The 27,132-nt window shown below is 40.1% G+C and overlaps 1 protein-coding gene across 1 annotated transcript in view; it reads right to left on the bottom strand.

Annotated features, from left to right (window-relative positions):
• The window catches only part of DST (dystonin), a 447,950-nt gene that overhangs the window by 399,222 nt on the left and 21,596 nt on the right, over positions 1-27,132 (bottom strand). Inside the window, 1 exon segment of the mRNA XM_008572189.1 lies at positions 9,151-9,351. Within this exon segment, the coding sequence (XP_008570411.1) occupies positions 9,151-9,351 (201 nt within the window).

Genomic DNA, 27,132 nt, shown 5'->3' with positions numbered 1-27,132 from the left:
GTGAATAATCTTCCAGTCAACTGGAATCTATATTCTTCTCCCAGAAATTTCTCACTCAATTCCCTAAGTGTTCTCTGAGATAGAGACTAACACAGTATAAACACAGGAGACAAAAGATTACAAGGGGAGGGATATCTGCCTCCATTTAGTCTTATGACCTTGGGCCAATCACCTATTTTCTTAGACTTAGTTTTGTCAAATTGGGTTAATAGTATATGCCCTACCCAATACACATAGTAGTTGGTCAGATTAAATGAGCTAATGAGGGCCGGCCCGTGGCTCACTCGGGAGAGTGCGGTGCTGATAACACCAAGGCCCTGGGTTCGGATCCCATATAGGGATGGCCGGTTCGCTCACTGGCTGAGCGTGGTGCTGACAACACCAAGTCAAGGGTTAAGATCCCCTTGCCGGTCATCTTAAAAAAAATAAATAAATAAAAAAATAAATGAGCTAATGAACATGCTTTGAAAAATATGAAGTGCTACTTAACTACAAAATGTTACTGCAAAGCAATAGTTTTCCTAAACCATTACTGTCATTTCCAGAACTGACTTCTCCTCACCCTAAGTATAAAATAAATTTTGTTTGGATAAATTCAATTTTCACAGACTGATCTTCTTGAACCAGACTCATCATTTCACAGCTAGAAAAAAAATAGAGGAAATATTAAGAGAAATCAGATGGACCTTTACCACTCACTTGGAGGTAGTTTAAAAGGGTGCTAAAAAGGTGATATTTGGAAAAATTAAGAATTAGACGTAGGAGGTGTCGGTGATGGGCCATAATAATCATATACATTGTATACTGACAAAATAAAAATTTAACGAAAAAAAAAAAAAAAAAAGATTAGACGTTTAAAAAAAAAAAAAAAAAAAAAAAGAATTAGACGTAGGAACAAAGGTCCAGAGAGATAGAACCATGAGCCTAGAAAAGAAACAGTTTATTGATTATCGAGTACAATTAACTTGCTGCTAATTACAGCTATCTAATGATGGGAGATCTGTCACTAAAAGTACTAAAAGCAGACGGGAATCTAGCATTAGGAGAAATGTTAAGTCAGATGAGTCACTTAAGTCATAAGATCCCTCAAACTTTAACATTCTTTGATTCACAATGACTGATAGGAACACGGTACCAGGTGGGCTACGCTTCATCCTCTCCACAGAGGATACAACAATGGGAAATGGTCTTAAATTGTAACCCATGGGATTTAGGGAAAAGATAAGGAATTGTCTCAGGCCAACATGGCTGTTAAATTTCAAAGAGAATTCTGAAGGAAACTATGGTTGTGTCCTTTAAAATAAAGGAATTTATTCCCATCTTCCCAGAACAATTTAAGGATTTTTCTGGTTAGAGGAAAACTAATAAATTAAACCATCTTTGAGGGGGCTTTCTTTTCAGTCCTTTGATCCACAGTTGTTAATGAAAACTTTGAAGTATAAGTGGCCATCTAAATGTTTCCTTTGCTCAGAGCTTAAAGAATTTAAGGTTTGTTAAGACAACAGGTAACCCTGAGTACAAGATACAAAAGGAATAGGAACAGGCCTTGCTGCTGTCAAAATACTGACCTCAAAGAGAATTATGAGTTAGAAAGACATGCTTATTTTCCTCCACACAGAGCACAAAAATCCCTTCACCAGGTAACCCTGGTTTAACGAGTTGAGAGACTGAACACTGTCTAGACTTGCACTGTTCATTCAATATAGTCTTCCCACCTTGCATGCGTCTGTGCACCAATTACTCTTATACCTATTGACGGCAAATTCATAATAAATGAAATCTTTTATAAGATTCCATTAATTAAGGACCTAGAAATGGAGGTATAGCGATGTGTAACAAAGAGTAAACTCAATGGGTGTCACTCAATAAAATTGTTTTCAGGCAGTTAGCAAATGAAATTTGACTTTATTAATTAATTTATTCTGTAAAATTCCACAGAGGAAAAAGGAAACAAACGTTTCCTTTAAGAGCTTTGTATTTGCCAGTTAATTAGCCAAAGTAAGGTATGAGCTGTACAGTCCAGCCTTCCACAGAAGGGGAAGTGTCCTGAGGTTATACAAATAGAGCTGCCTGGTCCTACACATTAGAAAAGGAGAGGGAAAGGGAAAACTGTTTAATAATCTAAGCAGGAAAGGAACAGAAAAACACCCTGCTTATATTTTCAGTGATATCGAGGATGTGTGTGTGAGTCTTTTCTATACTACCGCAAGCTCCCAACCACAAAGATGACCTAAAATACTCATAATATTAATTTTTAAAAATTGAAAGTATGCAATGTTCCAAAATATCCTGTAGCCTTACAACCTAATCTGAAATCAGAAAAGCAATTTCCCCAAGACTCAAAAATAGAAACTAACAACAGATGAAAAAGAAGGGTGAGTTCAAGGAAGTGGTTTAGTAGGGGAGAGCACAAGGAAGAGAAAGTCATGAGTATGTCTGGGAAATCCTTTTCTGCTACTTTCTCTAGTCTCTACCTGAGTGGACTTTTCCTGGCCTAAGATGAGTATCCCTACTCATGGGTCAGGGGCCCTGGACCCATCTCTGCTTAAGGCATCTGTATTTCTTTTTTTTTTTTTTTAAAAGATGACCGGTAAGGGGATCTCAACCCTTGGCTTGGTGTTGTCAGCACCACGCTCAGCTAGTGAGCAAACCGGCCATCCCTATATAGGATCCGAACCCGTGGCCTTGGTGTTATCAGCACCGCACTCTACCGAGTGAGCCACGGGCCGGCCTAAGGCATCTGTATTTCTGATAGAAGAGTTAGACGTTATCTGGGAACCTCAGTCCTCTCCTCAAATTCTCAACACTGAAGGACCCCAAGACTCAGTCCTCAACTCTCTTCTCTTCTCTATCAATATTCACTTCCTAGATCAACCCATCAAGTCTCATGGATTTAATAACATCTATGTACTAATGACTCCCAAATCCAAACTCACATCTTCCATGAAATCCAGGCACAAGAACATCTAATAGATACTTCAAATTTAACATATACAAATTGGAAATTTTTATTTCTACCCCTCAACCTAAACCTGAACTTTCTCCATATTTACCATTTCAGAACACATAACCACCCAATCACTTGTGCTAGGCCTGCATGTCCTCCAACTCCTTAGTCAAAACTGTCAGGTTCAATAATCCAGTTGCTCCCTCATGGTGGGAGTCCAAAAGTAAGGGGCCAAGGTCTTGCCAGCAGGGGGAGCAAGCTATAATTTGGGCAATGAGCTGGGAGCACCGGCAATTTTTCATAAGATATTCTACCAGGTCAGTGAGAAAGTTTCAGGATTCTAAGTCACAGGGAAATGTAGGCAATTCTGTTATAGTGTGCAAAAAACTGGAATCGGTGAAATATAACAGAAATAGAGTCAGCATGCTTGATTATTTTCTAGTGTTCTAAAGCTTTTATTTCCCTGTCCCCCACCTCCAATCCCAAATACATACACACTTCTTGGTCCTAAGAGTTGATATACACTAACAGTTTAGTGTGAGTGGGCTGTAGGACAAAATGGCTCCTGCTGCTTTCTAGATGCTTCCACAGAAAAAGCAAGCCTATAAAAATGCACGGCAAAAATGGGGTTTATCTATGATTTTCAATACCATTTTAAAATAGGTTTTGATTGATGTCATAGTTAAGGAAAAAAAACAAAGATCTCATCTATATCTACCATCTAGACAGGTAAGAAAACTGAAACTCAAAGTGATTAAAATACTTTAGGAGGGTTGATTAGGGTAAACTTCTAGCATTAGAAATATGATCATTTGGAATTCTCCATTCTCAAACTGCTCAGGTCAAGAGTGTCTGCTTTTAAATGTTAGCTCCATTATCTACCAGCTGCATGACCTTGACAACTTTCCTCCTCTGGAAAGTGAGCACCTACCACAGAGAATTGCTGGGAAGATGAAACAAGAAAGAAAAAGGGAAGAGTACAGAACAATGCCCATGTGCTGCCAATGAGGTAAGCACACCGCAAACATGAGCGCTCTTGTTTTGATGATGTTAATGATGATGATGATGTTTACAAATGCTAAGGTTCAGGAACCAAACAAATGCTTTGTAATGTCACAAGAGTACAGAAATGGAGATCTCAATCTAACTACCTTTTCTGCTCCAAGATGGCAAAAAATTCCTAAGCATCCTGGTGACATGTTTTAATACACAGTACAAATCCCAAAATATATGTACTGAGAGAAAATCAGGATAAATTTTTAGTTTACTCACCCTTAGAAACATCTAATTTTCCACAGGAGTGAAATAAAAAACATGTATATATTATTAATTAAGTTTATACTAGTGATCCCCATTACCAACTCTTGTAGGCACATTTGGGTATAAATAATGAATTCAGAATAATAAATAGGTTAGAACAGCCATAGATGTTAAAGTATAATGCATCCCACATGACACTTCATCAAGAGGATGGTCCTGCTGAAAGCTGGCTGAACCTGCACTGTCACATTTTCTGATTCATCTCCTTTGCAGCTACTTCTGTTTCAGTCTTTCTCACTGGCGGGCCTATTTCTTACTCAGAATGCCACTAGAGATGCCTGGAGTGCTTCATATAAAGTCATTCAAATAATCCTGAAATCACCATAGCTGATTTATTTTTATTCCATCTCCAAACCGTAATCTCAGTTGCTTTCCCAGCAACATGTGGTAACAATGATTTCTCCAAATGTGAAAGTTAGAAAAGGACAGGCTTTGGGGCACGTGTTGAATAGGGTAGCTCTAACAGGTACTACTGACTACACCTAACCAAACTCAGAAGAGGACACAAAGCCTCAGCTGAAGTCCACACATGGCATAAAAACAGGGAGATGTCAGCAGAGGCCGTAAGGGTCCAGAAGACTGCGCAGGAAGCATATGAAAAAAGGAGCTAACAGCCTCCTCACTAGCCACTGACAATTTCCGGTCTCCAAGACAATGGGTAGGAGATGCAGTAAAATGGAGGAAGTGAGCTGTATCTGCCCTAAAGAAAACTCCAAAGAATGTTATGGATTTTTTTGCCCCAAGCAACTGAGTAGTCTCCACTGCTATTTCCTGCCCTCTAATCCTCTCCCTTCCATCTAATCCTTCAGGACACAGGGTGAGGCCAGCCTCAAATTCCCCATCAGCAGTCAGCATCAGATGCCAGCAGGCCATGGGTGAGGCCCATTAAGCCCCTATTCCCCTCACTCCTAGACAACTGCAGTAGCTACTTAATCTCCTATCTTGCTCCCCAACTCACTTTGCACATGTTTAATCTTCCTAAAATCGTGCTTTGATCATGCTACTCATCTGTTTCAGTGTCTCCATGAAGCACAGAAAATAAAGTTTAAACCAGTGTCCATCTGTAATTTATTTTGGCCCCAATATATTTTCCTAGCTTCACCTTGTTCTTCTCTCATATAAATCCCCACCTCCAGTTAAACAGTTCTCAGTACTTTTGCTTACTCCACTTCCCAGGCCCAGCATCTGCTGCATGGCCAATATCTACCCATATCTTAAAGCCCAGCTCAAGCCCAGCTCTTCCATAAATTAATTATCCCCTAATGACCCTGTTTGGGGGAGAGACTCTCTCTGTTCTCTGAATTCATGTAGGGCTTACTACTTGTACCATTATTTCATAAGCTATTTTTCATGTATAACCATCATTTATTCATTTATTCAATACAGTGCATTCAGATGCCAGATGCCAGGAGATATTCTAGACCACATGATATGGCCCTCAAAGAACTTACGGTCTAGGGGAGGAGATGAAAGGAAGGAAGTGTTCATTCTGAGCAGTTACCATGCAATCTCTTTCCACATGTCAGCTCATGATCCTCAAAACTCTAGGTAGACATTGTTATTATCACTTTATAATAAAGAAACTGAGCCTCAGAGAGTGAAAACAACTTGACGAAGGTCATCAGGTATGTTCTTTATTCTCTGCTGTCCCTGTACCTTCTCAGAACTCTGCCCATCTCTGCCTTGCTCAGTCCCTGGGAGGCTGATCTTTATGATCTGCACCAACCAAGCTCCTTTAACCTTTGGATTCCAGTTGGGTTGGTCAATGGGAGGCACCAGCAGGAGCAAAGAAGGCACTATATTTTCACCCCCTGCTCCCTCCTGACTCACTGGGTTCTGACACTGGCTGCATTCCTCAGCTGCAGCTTCTGTGGAAGGGCTCCTCCATGGCTCCAGGCTCCAGTTCTTCCTACTCGGATCCAGTAAGACCACTGCCTTCTGCTTCCCCTTAAGGCCATGAGTAGTAGGCAGGTAGGTCCCATTTGGAGGTTGATGAGGGTGGGTAGCCCTGCCTACACCTCTGTAAATAATCCCTTCATTAAACTCTCTTCAGCTAAGTCCTCTTAGCGTGCCAACTGTTTCCTGCAGATACACAGAGCAGCATTTGAACCCATGTGGGCCTAACTGCATAGTCCTTCTTTTTCACTGGCATAGCTGCTAGTTGGAGGTTTGTACAAATTGCTGAGGATCAAAACAAAGGGCACCTCACTCTGATAGGGATCAGAAAAGACTTCACTGAACAAGTCATTTGAGCATGAGTCAGTCTGAAGAGGTGAACTGAAGTTCACCAGGCAAAGAGTGAAGATAAGTATTCAAAGACAAAGTGGACAGTGGGTTCAAAGTTGCAGAGGCATGAAGAATATGTCTTATTAACCAAGGTAGTTATGTAGAGGGCTCACAAGGGAACAATGGTGGTTGATGGTTTCGAAACTCTGATAATGATCACTTCTCTATCCTGATCCACGTGGGGAGATTAGAAGCAAATAATGAAGCAAATAACTAGCTAGATTCTCAGCAAGAGAACCAATTCACCTATTCCCCACCTTCGATTGATCCCCATCACAGAAGATAAGTGCAACTATTTAGTAAATATGCAAGCCCCTTATGATCTGGCCCTACCTAGCCCATCCAGTCTCAGCTACCAGCACCACCTCAAGCTGTTCACGGAGTATGCCATACCTTTCCATGCCTCTGTGCTTTTGTATATGTTCTTTTCATATGGAATACCTACGTCCACTTTCTGTGTGATAAACTCCTTCTTATTTTGTGTATATCTCTGCAGTAACACTCTCATAGCACAGAACATGCATTATATTTACTTGTTTGTGTGTCTGTCAATTGACTCAATTGTGAGCTCCTAGAAACCAGGTACTCCAGGAAGGTAACAGAGTGTAGAGGAAAGTGCTTGGGCCCTGGATGCCTGGATCTAAATCCTAGACTCTGCCCCAAACAACTAGGTAAACTTAGGTAAATTATTTACCCTCTCTTAGCCTCAGTTTCATTGTCCATAAAATTGGAAAAATAACATCTACCTCACAGGATTTACTAAGTGAGTGATATAAAATAATGCCTGTTATACACTAAGCCCCCAATAGCTGTTAGTTATCAATATGTATCTGTATGTCCCTTACTTCCTGTATATAAAAAAGCATATGTTTGTTGAATGAATAAATTTTCCTATTTCATATTTCTCTGCATAGATACCAAATTCTACTTAGATAGCTTTAGTTTTCTTAAACCATGAAAAGAAGACTGTCATCTCTAAATATGTATTTTGCAATTGGTTAAAGACAAACAGGACCTTTTCAATAAAGGAATTTAGCTTCTTGTCATTGCTGTTGGCCTGGTTACTGAGTCATACATTCTCCTGGCTTTCTAGTAATCTCCACATGTGCCTGCCACAGAGTTACCCTACAGAAGAGCAGTTCTGTTTTAGTAATTCATAAAGACTTATTATCAAGTCAAATCTTGATGACTTCCCTGGATTGGCAAGAGAAACAACAATAATAGGCTCCCCACAGCATAGGGATACAGATATTTTTTAATGCTAAAGCAATGTAAAATAATTGCAGTCATGAAGTACTTTTTAAAGTTTTTAAATGGCATCTAAGCCCCAAATCCTTAACTGTCACAGCCTTGGTAAAAAGACCATGTGCCAGAACCCAAACCAACAACAAAAAATCAGCACACATAGGATAATGTGCTCAGGAAGTGAGAAGGAGGTGAAGACCAGATCCAAGTTGAGCCCCGAATTTCCCAGGAAAGGCAGCACTGTAGCCAACAGAGACAAGGGTTGTTTGGTAAGAAAAGGACAATGGTGCAGCCTTAACACAATATAAAGGCCATACCTGAGAAGGCCAGGACCCTTACAGAGTCACCCTGGGCTGTGTGCAGAGAGAAGTACAGGTTTTACTGGCTCAAGAGCCTCCTGGACAGGCTCAGACTCCAGCCCCAACTTCCCTCCATTGCTTCTCCTATCCCGATACTGGCTTTGTCACTGTCCTCTTCACCAACTCTGATCTTGTCACTGCCACACCTCAGCTTTTTGACTCTATGGCCCCAGCCTCATTCTAGACCCCCAGCTCCAATGAGGCTGCGGATCCACCAGCTTTTCTATCAGGGTGCCTGACAGTGACTAACTCTTTTCTCTTTGGCAACAATCTACACCAGCACCTTCTCTGAAACCACATTCCTTGCTGGAACTCATATGAGTACACTGCCACTTGTTGGGGATAACAACAGGATAACCTGATTATTTTAAGTTAATCTGATAATTTTTTTTTTTTTCCCCTTTTTGTCTTTTTTTTTTTTCATGTCCGGCAACGGATCGCAACCCTCAGTGTCGCGCCCGTACCGGACCGGGACCGGCAACGGGATCGCAACCCTCGGTGTTGCTCCCGCCCCTCGCTCAGCCAGTGAGCAGGAACCGGTCTGTATGTGGGATCCGAACCCTCGGCGGGAGCGCCACCACGCTCCCAAGCGGCGCACTGTAGCAGTGCGCCACCGGGCCGGCCCTAATCTGATAATTTTTAAAAACTAAGAACAACCACACATTTGACGGTGCGTTTAATATTCTTACATGATTCTCTACTTTTTTTTCATGTCCGGCAACAGATCGCAACCCTCAGTGTTGCGCCCGTACCGGACCGGGACCGGCAACGGGATCGCAACCCTCGGTGTTGCTCCCGCCCCTCGCTCAGCCAGTGAGCAGGAACCGGTCTGTATGTGGGATCCGAACCCTCGGCGGGAGCGCCACCACGCTCCCAAGCGGCGCACTGTAGCAGTGCGCCACCGGGCCGGCCCTAATCTGATAATTTTTAAAAACTAAGAACAACCACACATTTGACGGTGCGTTTAATATTCTTACATGATTCTCTACTTACAGGCCGTCTCATTGAAGCACCTTGAACAGAGTGATAAAATTCTGGCTGGACTCGGCTATTTTTCTTGATTCTTCGTTTCCTCACTGATGTTTCTTGTTCACTCTGATGGTGAACTTCCACCAGGGGCTTTGCTTCTTCCAGACGGGCAGCTGCAGCCACTGCAGCTCGTCTTCTGATATGCCGAGGGCTTGCTCTGAATCCCTGTGGTAGAAAACACAACAGATCAAATGCAGATTTGTATTGAGTTAGTTTAGAAGTTTTCCGGGGTAGTTATACAAAGAGCTCCAAAAATCACCACACTCACTGAGATCATTTACATCTCCAAAAGGAGCATGGAGAAGAAGACTCAACATGCCAGGTTTATCCACAAGTGTTCCGGAAAGCACCCCAGTGTTTCAGGGCCCTGAATGATTCAACAGTACGAAATGTTTTGAATCCAATAAAGCCAGTCCAAAATGGAAAAAAAAAAAAAAAGTGGTGAGCACACTGCTTTACTTATATACCAAGCAAACTGTGTGTGAAGAAGGCCACTCTGGCATGAAACGGTATAGGGAACAGGACAGAGTGTCATTCCAGGATAAAGTGCCACTCTTCATTCCTGAGAGCCGACTCTGTCTGAAGGAAGGAAAGCAGGAATGCAAAGCATCATTGCAAAACACCATAAAGGAAAGATCCAAAACTAAAATAGAGGCAATGTGGTAGAACAAAGGGTAGGGGTTTTGGTGTCAAATGGGCCTGGGTCCAAATGCTTGTTAATGATGGCTACACAAATTTATTAGACATTTCTCAGTCCACTGTTCTAATCTATAAAATGTATAATTCTACTCACATGGCTTTTAAGTTTTAAATAAGATAATACATGTACAATTCCAAGCACAGTATCTGGCAAATAACAGGTGTTCAACAAAATGATTATTTTTCTTCTCTCTTAAAAGTGAGTATGACGACAACTCATTATATGTTGGAATAAGTCCACTAAGCCATACTGTGCATTTAGAATGTGCAAACAATTTTAGAAAATACCAAAGAATTACATAAAATAGTTTCTACCCTCATGTAACTTACAATTTACTCGAGAGCAGAAGAAAAAGTCTAACAGAGTTCACGAACACACAGGAATATGTAATTTAGAGTTAGTGGGCAATTCAGGACTCTTGGTGCTGGCAGATCTCAGAGAAGGAATCAATGAATGAAGCTGAGAACAGTCTATTTGTCTTAGCTGAGTGGACGGCACTTGAAGAATGAATAGAATTTATATTCCAGGCAAGAGAAACAACACAAGGAATGAATGAATAAGTAAATTGATAGATGGATGGATGTATAAATGGGCTGGCTGGTCAGCTCAGTTGGTTACAGCGTGGTGTTGTAACACCAAGGTAAAGTGTTCAGATGCCCATACTGGCCAGCCGTCAAAAAAAAAAAAAATTATAAAAAACTTAAAGGTTGCATTAAAAGCATAAAGAACGGGGAGTAAGAATTTGAGGTGGAGAAGCAGTAAGAGAAAAGGCCTGAGAATGATTCTGTGGGATATTGAAAGATTAATGTGTACAGAGGGATTATCATTGAGGGACCTGGAAGATGGGCTAGAGTCTGATTATGAAGACCCTGTATACCAGGCTGAAGGATACCAAGGAGAGAAAAACAAAAGTAGGAGGTGACCCACAGAGTCAAAAGTAGCACTGAGGTCAACAGAAATCAGTAAAGAGGAAATGCAAATGGATTTGGCAAAACTGAGGTCATTGTTTGGGCTCTTCTCATCCCCAAACACATTAGCCTGTTCCCTTGTGTGCATGCTCAGCTGGTCCTCCTCAACTCAAAATAGTCCCAGAAGATCCCCATAGCTCCCACATAACCCAGGAGGTACCACGGCAGCTGCTGGAGAAGAGGATTAAGGAGAAGAGGGGGCCCAGCCAACAGCGAAACTGCAAACACGTCAGAACCAACAACCACACAGGCTGCCTTTTAAATATGCAGGTTTCTGGACACCCACCACACACACACACACTCTCTCTCTCTCTCTCTCTCTCTCTCTCTCTCTCTCTCTCTCTCTCTCTCTCCCCCTTCCTCTCTCCTCTCTCTCTCTCTCCTTCCTTCTGAATTAGACTACTGGGGTTAAGGCCAAGAATTTCATTTTTGAACAAGCTCCTTTGCTAATTTTTCTGCACTTTGAAGATTGAAAACCTCTAGGAGGCAGAATTTAGTGTAACCACTAGGTGGCATTAATGCCCATAGCCCCCTCATCCTTTCTAGTTCAGAAATGTATGTACTGGTAGAATGAACAAAGTATTTGATAATATACTAGCTTCTGCAACAGTGGAGTGAACTGAGTATACTTATTTGGTCAGAATATAGATTCTCCTTCTCTTATGAGTCATAAGCAACCACATTTTGCTTAACTTATATTATTACCAATAGTCCTCAGTGGCCTACACATTCTAGAAACACTGACGGGGGAGGGGAGATTACGGAGACCATATAAAACTCCCTTAAAGTGACCCCCCCCAAAAAAGATAAAAACATGTCGGTACAGCCATTTTGGAGAGCAATAACGCAGTGAATCCACATCCCTGTACCCACCCTTGAGAAATTATACCAAGAGTGCCCAGGAAGGTATTCAATGCAGAATTATTTATGATACTGAAAATCTGAAACAACTTAAATCAGTCTTTCCTAAACTTCAAACATTTTCATTCCACCTTCACATTGTTTTTCCAGATCTGAGCATCACCATGCAGGCCTCCATGATTTCTGTTATATCCAAGTATACACTTGTACTATTTTTAAATAACTTTTTATAAGCACACAGACTTTTGTAGTACACAGACTCTGCAGCCAGACTATGCAGGTTGAAATATTGCCTCTGTCATTTCCTACTTGTGTGACCTTGGGTAGTTACTTAACCATTTCCTCACCTTTAAAATGGGGATTAAAAACAATACTTACCTCATAGGGTTGTTGAGAAGAATAAACGAATTAATGTACATAAAGTACATAAAAGAGTGCCTGGCATGTAGTAGTATATAAGTTTTGGCTATGATTACTATGTATATTACTCGCGTGAATAAAATATATTATTGAACCCAATAGTGTGTTATTAATCAGATGTAAAAAGAAAAATGAGTCACACTGCTGGTGTGCCTTGCTGACAAATGCATGTGGGGTAACTGATCATTAGGAGAGCATTCTTTGCTCCAGAGAGTCCCAGGCATTTACTCTCCAGAGAGTAAACTATCTGGGCTTAAATATCAGCTCTATTGCTTATGAGGCATATGATCTTCGCTAAGTTACTTCTCTGTGCCTCAGTCTCTTCATCAGTCAAATGGATGTAATAGTACCTCTCATAGAGTTATGATGGTGTTTAAATGAGATAATCCACATTAGGCACTTAGAACAGTACAAAGCATATAAAAAGTAGTTATCATCATTATTACCACTTCACTTACTGCCTGGATCTTGCAGCAGCAATTTACACCAGCAGTTCAGAGTTATGATTACAAACACTATAAACAACACGGAGCCATCAGTGGGCAGTCACCTTTTTTTTTCCCTAAAGCACTGCATAGAATTATAGCTCTTTGGTTTACGACACTTGCTTGTCCTAAATACTCTAAAACATAAGCCACAACTTTTAACAGAAAGAAATTTTATCTCAAAACAGTAGGTGGTGCTATAAGCTCTCAACAGATACGAAGATGTGATGGTGTCAGCATAAAGTCAATTTCTATCTCTATTCATTTGATCTTAGCTGGATGCCATACTCTTTAACCATCAGAGGATGGATACTTGGTAAGTAGACTTCTACCATTGTTAAGCCACCCAATTTATCAGCACCTTTTGGGTAATAATTTCTCAAGCTGCACAGTTGTGTGTGTGTGTGTGTGTGTGTGTGTGTGTGTGTGTGTGTGTGTGTGTGTACAGAACACTTAACATGAGATGTACTCTCTTAAATTTTTAAGTGCATAAGAGTATTGTTAACTATAAGCACAACGTTATACAGCAGATACGCAGAACTTATTTATCTTGCATATTGAAACTATATACTTGTTGAACAGCAACTCCCCTTTTTCCCCTCCTACCATTTCCTTCTTTGATTCTATGAGTTTGACTCTTTCAGATACCCCATATAAGTGGAATTATGCAGTATTTGTCTTTCTATCACTGGTTTATTTCACTTAGCATAATGGTCCTCCAGTTTCATACATGTTGTTGCATATGGCAAGATTTCCTTCTTCTTTAACGCTGAGTAATATTCCATTGCATGTATATACCACATTTTCTTTATCCATTTATCTGTCAACAAACATTTAGGTTGTTTCCATATCTTGGCTATTGTGAAAAATGCTACAGTGAACATGGGAGTGCATAGATCTCTTCAAGATCCTGATTTCAATTTTGTTGGATCACCACCCAGAAGAGGGAAAGCTGGGTCATATGGTAGTTCTATTTTTACTTTTTTGGGGAACCACCATACTATTTTCCATAGTGGCTACACCATTCTTACATTCTCACCAACAATGTACAAGGGTTCCAATTTCTCTTTCATCCTTGTTTTTGATGATAGCCATTCTAACAGTGGTAAGGTGATATCTCACTGTGGTTTGATTTGCAGTTCCCTGATGATTATTGATGTCTTGATATATAGTTAAGTCAAGATGCTTTACAAACTACTCTAGATCTTGCCTCAATAACTCAGAAGGCCGATGGCCAAGGCTCAACAAATTAAAGTCTCTCTGCTTGGACTCTGAATATTAAATGGAGGCATGTAAAGACTGAAATACCACTAGAAAATCATTAGTGCCAGTGACCTTCTGAAGCTGCCTAGTTTTGTCTCTTCTAACCAGGCAGTCAGTCTCAATTGTGTTTAATCATATATCTGTAATAGATTCTCTTTTGGTCTAAGTCAATCAGAATCAGATTCTGTTGCCTGCAAACAAAAACCTCCAATGCATATGTTTTTGTTATACTTTCAGATGGTTAGCTATTCTCCTTGGAGGCTGAATACTCAGACTTAACCAGGCTGTTTGGCTGTGTAGACTGGTATAAAAAGGGAGGAAATATTAGTAGCAATAATTTACTAAGCACCTTTTAGGTGCTAAGCCTATTACATCCACTTCACAGACAAGCAAACTGAGGCTTTTCAGGGTTGAGTAATTTACCTAAGGGCAAAAACTTGCATTTAGAAAAGCCCAGATTAGAACCCAGATTTATCTAACTCCAACCAGTGCCCTTCATCTGCTCTTATGCAGAGAGATTATAGGGCAGTAGTGCATTCAGAACTAAGCTTCTACATATATGCACAAGATCAGGAATGTAAGGGGACTGATTAAAACAAGAAAAGGTCTATAAACAATTTAGACAAGTGAGCAGAAATTTTAAAAATTAACACTTTCAGGTAAGAATTACTGTCATATAAGGTCAAACTACCATCAAGTTTACTGATAAAGCATCCGAACAGATGGAAACTTGACAAAATGAATCTCAGAGGACTTACATAAAATTATTTTTGTGTTATTACTAAACCTGAAAAACTAAGGTGCATAGGTATACAAGATATAAATTTACCATATAAAAATATTATGAAGATCAATAAGCTGTTGTTAATGAAGCATATAAAACCATAAAGACTGAATGATTCCCCTCATGCCAGGTTAGAAATGAGGTGTATAACAGAAGTTCTCAGATCTGTGGATAAAATTCGAGGGAGATGAGGAGAGTAGTCAATGAATATGCATGGGGAAAAATTATTTCTTTATTTTCACTAACCTCTAATTGAAATTTAGCGCATGGTTCAATTATGAATGTAGGACATAAACCTGGTATCATTAGCAGTACCTGTGACTTTTGCTACCATAAGTAATCACAGATATTAAAATATTACATTACAGTGGCTTCAGATATCTTGAAATACTGTTTATACTCATTAGTTTGAAATCACAGTAGTTAGTTGTCACTAGATTTTATTTAATGCATTAATAAAGAAATACATATATTGCTCTGTCAAAAATGTTTTTAATAGTTTATAATTACATTTTAATATTGCTGGTTTCCTTTATTTCCATGTATTTTATTTTATGCATTTAAAAACATTCTTAGTATAAGTCCATGGAGTTTATGGCATAAAATAGATCCAAAATACAGAAAATCTTCTAAGTTTCCACAAGGAGTGGCAACTTCTCACCAAAATCCATGCTTGCCTTTTTCTTAGGCACGAGCTAAACTACATTTCCTAGCCTCCCTTGCAGCCAGGTGAGGCCATGTGACAGTTTCAGCCAACGGAATGTGGACCAGAGTAATGTACTCCATTTCCAGACCTTAGAACATCAACGACTTCTCAATGCTCTTCTCCTCTTTTGTCTAGGATGACCTTTGAAGCAACCCCAAAAGTCACATATTGAAGATGGCTGTGCCTCCACCAGCCTGGGTCCCTGAATAATTGCATGAAGGAGGCCACCCTGCCAAACTGTTCATCTACCTATACCTTCAAAGGAGCAACAAATATATTTCTATTTTTTTGCTACAGGAGTTTGCACTACCCTGATTCAGTGGTTCTCTAATTTTATCAAGCATCAGAACCACCTGGAAAACACAGATTGCTGGGCCCAACCCTCATACTTTCTTATTCACTATGTCTGAGATGGGTCTGAGAATCTCCATTTCTAACAAGTCCTCCAGTGATGCTGATGTTGCCATCATGTGACTACACTCTGAGAAACCCTGCTGTAACACCAGGTCTTTCCCTTACTGTGTGGTTAGTGAGTAATTTTAGTCATAATAACATTGTATCCCATTGTGCTGTGTGCAGAGGGATCTTCAGGATTAGAGCAATTTAGTCCTTTGTGGTTTTAATAATCTGACATTAAAAGATTGGTCCTGGAAGCCACTCTGTCAGCTGTATAAAGAAAGTAATGTATCTAGAGTTAGCTTTCTGTTTTCAAAAAGAATGTATTCTCCAGCGAATAAGGGATAATGGAGCCAAATATTACTTTTTTAAAGTCTTTTCTAATAATTAATCATCCTTCAGAATAAATCTTTGATCCCTAGAAGTAAGATGACAGCAAAAAGTCTATTTTAGAAAAGTCTAAGGAATTGCACATTTATTTTAGATAATGTTTCACAGGTTACTAATACAGTGTTTCCTTTATATTTACTGATATTTTATCAACTGGCTATTAGATCCTGCTGATCAGAAACTCTGACGGGCAGTCAGAGACCTCACATTGTTTAAATTGCAAATGAATTACAACTTATATGCAGTTTTGTAAATCTTTTAAAATTTCTTAGTTATGTCAATCATTCCCTTCTCAGACATAACGCCCTACCCACAGTCCCTGCTGCCTGAGGGAGCATGCTTTGTGCCAAGGTGTCCCACCCTCCAGTCTGGTTGCTTGGTTTTGACACTTGGGCTGTGTCTATCAAGAGTCCCTCTGAGAATCTGATAGAGAAATACTGAGAGCCACTTAGCATAAAGGTTGCAAAAAGAAAGAGATAGAGAGAGGGGAAAAGAGGGAGGGAGAGAGGAAGGGAAGGAAAGGAAGGAAGCAAGGATGGAAGGAATTCTGTAGATCAGTGCTTCTCAAACTTCAATATGTATATGTTGGGGGACCTTATTAAAATGTAGATTCTTATGCAGTGGGTCTGGGGTGTGGCTGGAGATTCTGCAGATTCCGGTTGTAGATTCAAGTTCTCACTCCTTGCAGTAGTGACGTGCCATTGGGTTCTACTCCACTCACTGATTCTTTTCCTTTTGTCCTCTTCACTTATGATTTCTGTACCCTGATTCCCTCACCCTCTATAAGGGCCACAAAACTTCCATCTGTCCTCCTACATCCTTGTTACTCAAAGTTTGGCCTGCAGACCACCAGCACACGAGGATCCCCTACCAACTTCCCACTCCTATCCTTTGTGAAGCCAGACCCTAGTATGGAACTTTTTCCATTAAATTACATATAAAGCATGTACTAAAATATAGTACATCTCTGATTCTGCACCCAAATAAGCCAAAGACACAAAACACAGCCCCATGGGTGGTGGTGGGGAAAAGAACAAAAGGAGACTTTGAGGTTGAAACTACTTGAGATATAGCATCTTCTCCTTTAAAGAGTTTAAAGTGCTTTTTAATTACCACTTTTAGATTAGCCCAAGCAGAGATCATAATTTACCCTCAGAAAACACTACATTCTCCCTCCTGGTTAGCCTTTCAAATCCACAATGAGTGATTAATATTCTCCCAACAATACATAAAATTTTGTGTAGATCCTATAATTTTTCTGCTCATTCTCAGATAATTAAAAAATCCTCCAACCACTTAGTCACAAAAACAGTACCATTCCAATGAGGTCACATCATTCCTCTGGTTTCCTCTTAGGGTTTAAAGTGACTTCAGGCTCTTTCTCCCAAGAGATCCATAAAAATTACTCAAGCATCCTTTGACCCAACAAATTCTAGGAGAGCAGGCTGTTCCCAATGCAGCCTCTGGTGTTCACTCCACCATTAGAACAGCAGGCCAGCCACAGTCTCTGTCCCTTTGGAATTATCACCCATGTTCTGGCAACAGCCCTGGCACACAGACTCTGAGGACACAAGTCAAGCTTTCCCAGTGGTACCCTTAAAGTCACTTTCACTAGACTTAAGAAGGCCTGGGGTGGGGCTCAGTATACTACTAAGAAACTCTCCCATCTCTAACCCTGACCTGTTCAATAGGCTGGCTACTAGCCATGTGTGGTTATTTTCACTTAAATTTCAATTAATTATATTTAAATTAAAAATGCAGCTCCTCAGGCATGCTAGACATATTCTACTACATGTGGCTAGTGGTGACTCTTTGGATGATGCAGATAAAACATTTCCATTCTCACAAAAAGTTCTATTGAACAGTGCTTCTCTAACCTCTCATAGCTGAATGCTTAGCCTTTATCCATAAGTTGGATAAATACGTAAAACTGGTGAGGGTTGACTGTTACTGTCAATGTAGGCTAACTGCTGTACAAGCAATGCCAACATCTCAGTGGCTTAACACAATACATGTTTATGCTTCACTCATGACACAGTCACACACAGATCAGAAAGTGAGAGAGATGATCTGCTCCACACATTCATGTAGAGCACTGCGCACCTTCCATCTGTGACTCTTTAGGTCCTCAATGTCCTCTCCACTCTGCTAGTTTATGGAAAAAACAGCCAGGATTGTGTGTGGCTGGTTTCAGTGGGCCAGGTCTGGAACATCTCACTTCTTACATTTCATTAACTAAAACAGTTACATGGCCATCACCTAACTGAAAGGGAAGTCAAACAATTAGTTAGGCCATGTGCCCAGAAGAAGAGAATACAGATATTGGTGAGCAGCAATAGACTCTACCATAGAGCTGGTGGAGAAACCAATGTTACAGCCACCTCCTTTGCAGATCCTACATAGGGGTCTAGCTCCTCTCTCTGGCAATATGAGCCTTTCTGACTACAACTCTTGGGGCCTCAAAAAAAAAAAAAAAACTAAGACAAAAGAGTTCCACTTACACATTTTATCACATAGACAAACATAATTTGAGTCCCATTTATCTAACGCTTTTCTACCATTGTTCAGCTGTTAGCTACATCCAACTTTAATTCTTTACAGTTCCATAAATAATAATAATTTCTAGTTATCAAGAATTTCCTATGTGTCAAACACTGTGCATGCATTAATATTCCTAGGAGTTAAATACTATTTTAATGCCCATTTTACAGATAAGAAAATGGACACTTAGAAGTTTGCCTAAGACTTAGTAAGTACAGTCATATGTTGCTTAACACATGTTCTGAGAAATGTTTCATTAGGTGATTCCTAGTTGTGTGAACATCATATAGAATACGTACACAAACCTAGATGGAACAACCTACTACACACCTAAGCTGTAAGACATAACCATTATAGTTTTATGGGTCTTTGTTTGACTGAACATTGTTATGCGGCACTTGAATGTTTCTGCTCTAAGACTGAAATTCTGGCAAGCTGACTTGTGCTTTCCATCAGAGATCAGCAAACTATGGCTCTCGGGCCAAATCTCACCCACCATCTGTTTTTGCAAAATTTCACTGGAACACAGACATGTGCATTCATTTACATACTGTCTATGGCTACTTCTCTGCTACAAAAGCAGAGTTAAGTAGTTGCAACAGAGATTATATAGCCGGCAAAGTCAAAAATACTTTCTGGCCACTTCCAGAAAAAAGTTGCAACTACAGTATTCTGTAGGGCCTTGAGCACTCTGCTTCAATCATAGACTGAAAAGTAATTTTGACTTGGTGTTTTGGTCTGCTAATCTGTATTCTCTGTCAACAACCTAGTCTGTGAAATATAAGGTCAAGTCTAATTTCCCTCTGGCAGCCATGTCTACTCCATCTGTTTGTAGTTTCATAGGCAGATTAAACAGCATCTGTTACGATGTTTCGTCAAACACATAGATGATACAACCAAAGGATGCACTTGCATTACTTTTCTAAATAGTGACTATGCCTATTCCCTGACCATTTTTTATATGTGGACTGAAACTACCAAGCAAAAGTTTGCACAAATTTACCAACCCTACTGCTTTTGGTACAATAGGTTTCAATCCTTTACCCTTCTCACCTCCAGCTTTGGTTTTTAGGGATAAAGATATCAGCCATTAAGTGATAGTGAATTTTTATGGGCAGTGGCTGTCTAGTAAAGCAGAGCTCATTCTATTCAAATTGGTCTATACTCTATTTTTTCTTGAACTGAATTCATCAACTCTATGTTTTTTACCAAAATGAACTATAAAAAGATAATAAATATGTTTGATTGACTTTTAAAAGACTGTCAGAGTATGGCATCAACGTTACATTTGTATTAAAATCAAGTTAAAAGTAGGGTAGAGATTGTACTATATGTGAAACTATGACAAGAACATTTTATTGGATGCTGTGGGGTACCTCCCAGATTACCCACTTCGGAAGCCAGACACTCATTTCCCCAGCTGCTGAGAGTGACGGCAGCTTGTGGCTTTCGACTAAATTCCTATCTGTGAATTGCCTGCAGCCTAAGAGCTAGCTGCCTGGCCCAGGGTCACACCCCCCACCCCAGAGCTAATGCTGGTCAATGCAGAAAGGAAGTGCTTGCCTCAATTAGTGACAATCCCAAACATCCCATGGGATCAGGGGGCCTCTTTCATACGCATTACAATTTAACTTCTTCCTGAGCCCAATCCTGCTTCCCTCTGCTCTCTTAGGGTGTTGTTCTTGGGGTACTCTCCAGTAAATCTCCTGCAATACTCTCCATCTCAAAGTCTGTTTCCCTGGGAAGCTGACGTGAAACAAACATGAAGTCTGGTTTCCTAAACAGTGCCATCAACAACAACTATGAACCATATTTAACATTCAGTGACACAAAAGAATCAGCAATAAAGAGCTTCTAGAGGACAGCTAATTAGTCAATACAAAAAAATGAGAACAGCAAAACATTGGGCATCCAAACAGGTAGCAACAGGATACAGAAGCAGTAGCCACATGAAAAAGCGAACTAGGAAGTAGGCAAGAGTTCTAGAGGGAAGCTAAAACTCCGTTCAAAGAGAAGGAGGACTAGTGAGGAGAGAAACAGGAGCAGCAGTCGGTACAATCTGCTCTCAAGGCAGCCAGAGCTCAGCTCCTCTCAGCAAGGAGGCCTACAGCCCCAGGCACAGGCAGTCATGCGCAATGACAGGCTCTATAAATAGCAGTGCAACCAGCAAATCGTAAGCCAGCCTTCACAATTATAGACCAAACTGTCTTATCCATGATTCTTTCAATGTGAGCACAATCTGTTTGCAAGAAGCCCTTTTCTGAGATACCCACTCACAGACAATATCACTAGCAACCACGTCTACAAATAAAAATGTGTATATCAAAGACAATATCCTTCTTTAAACATGGCTTAAAAATGTGTCTATCAAAGACAATGTCCTTTTCAAAACAAGACCCTAGGAAATATAAAATAAGGAAGCATATTTTATGGGGTATTTACAACTTCTCAACTGCAAATTCTGAGAAACCGAATAGCACCCAAACAGCAAGATTTCTGAAGTGGTAAACAGTCACACCATGCAAATGTCACAAGGACCAGTCATAACAGAGAAGACAGCACAGAGAGGCATAATGAGAAAAAAAAAAGCCCACAAAAACAACATGGAGAGTAAAGTCAACCAAGACCAGTCAGGCTGTGCAGCCCATTGAGTGTGCAGGAGAAAATATGGGGGTGGGGGGGTGAAGATGGGGAAGAAAAGAAAGATTGAAAATAAGAAAGGAAAAAAAACTTGTGCTGATTTGCAACAAGCCACAGCAAAACAAGTAGTCACTGAATCTTTTTCAAGGGCATCCTTAAGTGCCTTTCAATAACCCACTACAAAATCAGAGTCTTTAAAAATCAAAAGTCAATCTATCAGACAGTGCATCACAAACAACTCAAGACACAGGAGAGGACAACGGATTAAGACCAAGAGGACAAAATAAAGACCTATATGTATATGCGAATTGGACTGCTAACAATTTTATTAATCCTAATAAGGTACTGTTTCTAATGAGAAATTCCTGAATTGAGGCCAACCCTATCATGGCTCAGGCAGGCTCAGCCAAAAGGCAGATAGGGCCTCACTAGTTCAGGTAGCAGATGGGTGATGGGGGAAAGTAGCAAACCAGGTCTGTAAGGGTCATGAGTATGTACAGGCAAGATCCCGTAGGTCAGCACAGTCATGAGAGGATCCAGGTATCAAATACTCAAAATCAGACAGACAAGAGCATTAGGGCACTAGTTGATTAGTTCAAGCAAAGCAGGACCTGGGAAGCCATAATGGCAGAGGACCCAAGACCCCGGAGCATCGTCCTGTTGTAACCTCCCTCTCCCCAGAGCTCCTGACCTCCCAGGATCTAGCAACTAAAAGGTATCAGCCCTTCAGTTGGCATCTCTTCTGACTGGTCAGTCCCACTATCTACTGGTGGTTAAATACTTTGAACATCACCCCTTCCATTATATGAAGTTAACAAAAGCTATTCAGGCTTTTGGGCTGGAGTTCAGGGCAGGATTTCAAGTCCCGAAGATGAGCTAGAGTATTAAAGTAGGAAAGCAGGGTAGCATTTACTGAGCCCCAGGCCAGGAGTCAGGGGACTCACCATCACACCTCAGGGATGCTGCCTGTGAAGGAAGACTAAAGAAGTGATGGGCAGAGGCTCCTGGCACACCCTGCTCTGATCAGAAATGTCTCAGAAATATCAACGGCCCCCACTGAGGATACACACAGCAAGAAGGACTGGCCATCCCTGCCCACACAGTCTGGGGGCTGAGGCTGAACCTTTGCCCCCACAGAGATTGAGTGTGTATTTGGTCTGAGTTCAATTCCTAAATGCTTTTCTGGCAGCACATTCCATCTCAAAATCTGCTTACTCTTCTGAAATCATACTTAGCAAGAAGGAAAAAAAAAAATGTTTTCATGACCTAAAGTCTTCTGATAATTTATACTGAGTAAAGAGAGAATAAAAAGCAACAGGGAGAGCTAACAAACAGGACCACCTTCCAAACAGTGATGGTTCATCAGAGGTTTGTGAGAAATGCTTGTGGCTAGTCCACTTTGGGGATGGCTACAGCATATTTTACTACCTATTTCTGCTCTGTCTCTGACATGTGTCATATGGGCATCAGTGAAAACTGCGCAATAGGAGTCACCTTCTACTGACTCTTTTCCCTAAGATGATGTTATTGAATCTAGAACAGTAGCTAAAAGCTTTGAAGATATTTTGTTACCTTCTTTTGCCTCTCTTGCAGTTATTTGGGCAAGAGCTGTGAACTTTTTAACTTGGATCACACGATTCCTGTTGGACTTTTCAGCAGATTGATTTAAGTGAAGTTGATGTCAATGTGGCATTTTCATAGCATTTATCACAGTTTGATTTATCAAAAGCACATCCATGGATATGAGAACAGAAACATGCTTCTTTCTCATCTTTGTGTCCTTCATTGCTCCTACTTATGTTTGGTACAAAGTAGATTCTCAATATCTTTTGATCTTAATTTCTCCTTTATGAAGATCAGTTTGTCTGAAAACTTCAGAAAACACAAATTAGAAACTTAACTCCACCTATATTCACAACACTTTTTTGAACTACATAAATAAGTGCACAGTTTTTGCTGATGTCCACATGAAACTGGTATGAGCCAATTCCATACACATCTATACATATGGAGAGAGAGAGAGAGAGAGAGAGGGATTTATGATAAGGAATTGGCTCATGTGATTACAAAGGCTGGTAAGTCCAAATCTGCAGGGTGGGCCAGGTGTGCAGGAGACCCAGGTAGAGCCAAAGTTTTGGTCAAAGACCAGGCAGGAAGAGTTAATGTTCCATTTGAAGTCTGAAGGCAGTCAGGTGGAGAATTCTGTCTTACTCAGGGGAGAGTTGGTCTTTTTGTTCTATTCAAGCTGTCAACTGATTGGATCAGGCCCACCCACACTAAGGAAAGCAATCTGCTTTACTCAAGTCCATCAATTTAAATGTTAATCTCATCCAAAAACACCCTCAGGAAAACACCCAGAATAATTTTTGACCAACTACCAGGACAACCCACAGCCCAGTCAAGTTGACAAATGAAATTAACCATCATATAATGCTTGTCAATATCCATGGTATAAATACTCACATCATGGCCATGATGTCACTGAATGCAGAGCTGGAAAGATATGCACACAACCGGCTCTCCTCAGCTGATAGGAGCCAGCTTCAGACCACCACTGAATGGAGATTGATTTTATGGGTTTTTTATATTTACGTAAATATGTTTACAAGTACATATACCCACACACACAATTCAGTTTTTCTGTATTCAAAGATAGCCTGAGGATATTCTTAATATGCTTAAACAAGAAAACCTGAGAAGATGGTGTCTTGCTGTCACAATTTCTATTGCTTTCTTCTCAGCTTTGGCCATCTTAGGTTTCTACTAATGTTCTTTTATGGTAGAGGAAATTTTTCTAAGGCAATAATTTAAACATATCTAGAAAGACAGACTTTTGGGCACTGAAAATATACAAAATCATCATTTCTAATTTTCAAACATAAGAGTATATGGCACTTATTTTAACTTAATCATCCAAAGGATGGGCTACCTTCCCAATGCAGGAAAGATCTCTCACATACCCTAAAATGTACCTCTTATGAATCCCAAATGTTCCTAAGTAACTTCTCATTCACAACAAAAAAAAAGTCAAACTAGGTTTAAATGAGGAGCTATTTTCTTGCACTATGGAAATGAACTTAATGCATCTTACCCCTTTTATGTTGAGAACACCTGTAACAAAGTAATGAAAACTAAATTTCCAACAACAATGTAGAAAACAGATGCAAGCAGGAGCCCCAAGTTCTATATGTGGTCATTTGAGTTTAAAGATAAATCCATCCATAACAAATGCTTGCTTTAAAAAAATTATTTCTTTAATGTATTAACGTAGGATGAGGAAGACCAGGATATTCTACTTCATGCCCAACTTTGATTGAATTGGCTAACATTACATTAGTGTTTGCTTTTTTCCCCACAGGGATTAAAAATAATTGATTTGGGCAGCTTCATGGTTGGCTAATTTAAAAAGCTTTCTTAGCATAATAATGTTAGGCCAATAGGTCACAAAAATATAGCATCAAAAATAACATTAACAGGAAGAGAATGACCTTCTCATCTAGACCCTGCGGAGATTGGCAAAGCCAGCAGTCATGAGTCAGAATTCACCCACCCCTGGAAGAGATGGCAGAAACAGGGAAAATGAGAAAGGCTCCGACCTTCACAAGATGACTGATGCACGGGTGGCAGGGCAGAGTCTGGGACAGAATAAAGCAAGAGAGCCCCTCCTCTGCCTAGGATGCAGAGAGATCAGGAAAAAACAGAGAGGAGTTAAAGAAGCGTGACCTAATAGCCTGGGCCGTGAGGCCTGGCCTAGCCCTTGACAAGCCCTTGACTCCCCTCTCGCAATGCCCCCATAGTTTTAGAACATTGGGCTAAATCCTATGCTGCTAGAACACCTACTGGGATCTAGTTGATTCAGGACCATGTAAACATTACTATCCTTTTCTTACTGTTCCACTGTTACCTTCCCGAAGTACAAACACAGCTTGCCAATTAGACATTTATTTCAAGAAAAGGAAGTGGCAGTGGTCTCTAGACTGTGTACCATTTGGAGAAGAGAAGCATCTCCCTGGGAAAGACACTCCAGCTGGAGAAACCTTAAAACCTATTCCCCTCAGCTTCTATCCTACACCCACATTTCCCCACTCCACAAAGGCAAACAGAAACGACCTCAATGGGACAGAAATGAAGACACTCATATTGATTTACAGGTAAAAATTAGCCTTCTTATGTCTCAGTTGATATAACCAAATCATCTTACCAAAGGAAGTAAACACTTCTAGAGTAAATTTATAAAATCAGGAAATTTATACTGTCACCATCAAACAATTTTTCCCTATTTTGGGGTAGTGCTAAACTCTTTAAAAAGATTAATTTTAACTATTAATGTAATTTGATAATAATCATGGATATGTATCAGATCTCCAAATTGTCCCTACATGATTCAGCATGATTAATAATAACTTAATACGTCAATAAGAAACAGAAAACTACAACATAAAACATCTTCTTAAAGAGACAGAATACAGAATACATAAATAAATAAAGATGTACTTTGGGCAGGTAACACTAGTGGAACAGCAAGAAAAGGATAGCAATGTTTATATAGTCTTGAATAATTTTGGTGGCTAAAGTGGTTCTAGAGAATTCTCAATTCCTCCCTTTGTCATCCAAACACAGCATGCCAATTAAAATTTTCCCAGTAGCTCAAGATGAGAAAACATTCAAGTGCTAAAAAAAACATAATTTAAGTGTTCAAACATAATCCCAAATTCTACTTATATTTATACTCTCCAGGTGGGAGCATCATGGAAATAGCTTTTATTTCCCTCATACTTCTCAGTTTAATCCTCTGCTTTCAGGTCATCTCACCTCCCAACAGATCTATTTTTAGCATCCCTTATTAATCCCTTTGATTCCCTTATCTCCACTATCATCATTTCCTGAAGCAGGACATGATTTCCTGATGTAGGAAGGATAAACACAAGTTTCCTAACACAAAGCCTGAATTATGATAAAGCTACCAGGGGACTTTAGACTTTCATAGCCCTGAAAACTATCTTTCTGACTTATTCTGACATATGTCATCTAAGTAACCAGATTTAGAAAGTTAGTGTGTTGCCAGAAAAGCATCTGCAATGTGAACATAAGTCAAATATAAATTAAATTCACTCTAAATGAAAACATTATGTTTACTTTTCATAGAATGCAAGTGGATTATTAAAAACGCACCTTTCAGTAGCTGGAGCACGGTACTTAAAGTCCCTTCAGAGTCCATTTATCCATTTGCTGTTCATCTTTCTTTTTCTCCACTTTTACTTGGGTGTCATTTATTTCATAATTCAACTAATATTTTTTGAGGCCTACTATGTGTGTAGCACTGTGCTAAGCACTGGGAACAAAAAAGAATAGACATGGAATGTACCCTCAGGAGCAACCAGTCCAGTGGGGAGGCAGACTTATAAGCAAACAATGCAATGATGGAACATGAAAGAAGTAAACTCGGGAGACACTATGGAGCGACTGAGGAGGGGGACAATTCATGGGGTAAGGGACAACCACTGGGTGAGGGAAGCCAGGGCCATGACTTCAAAAACCAGTGAGGGTTCAACAGGGTCAACGGCAAGGAAAGGCCTGCTGGTCAGAGAAAGGAGGATGTTTAAAGGCACTGATAATGAACTATGAGCTAGGAAACTGGAGACGAGGTCAGAACAAGGTATTATTCCACATTTTCCTTCACTCTAAAGATGGTTAGGTGGTGATCCTGATTATTTTTTAGGAGAAAGACTGAAGACTGCCGAAGGCTCCTGAGTGGAAAGCTTACTAAATCTGTTTAACTGAGTCGCTAAGAA

The sequence above is a fragment of the Galeopterus variegatus genome, unplaced genomic scaffold (assembly GCF_000696425.1).
Source record: "Galeopterus variegatus unplaced genomic scaffold, G_variegatus-3.0.2 Scaffold763, whole genome shotgun sequence".
Classification (NCBI taxonomy): Eukaryota; Metazoa; Chordata; class Mammalia; order Dermoptera; family Cynocephalidae; genus Galeopterus; species Galeopterus variegatus.
The sequence above is the reverse complement of the archived record's forward strand: the minus strand, read 5'-3'. Positions and strand labels throughout refer to the sequence as shown.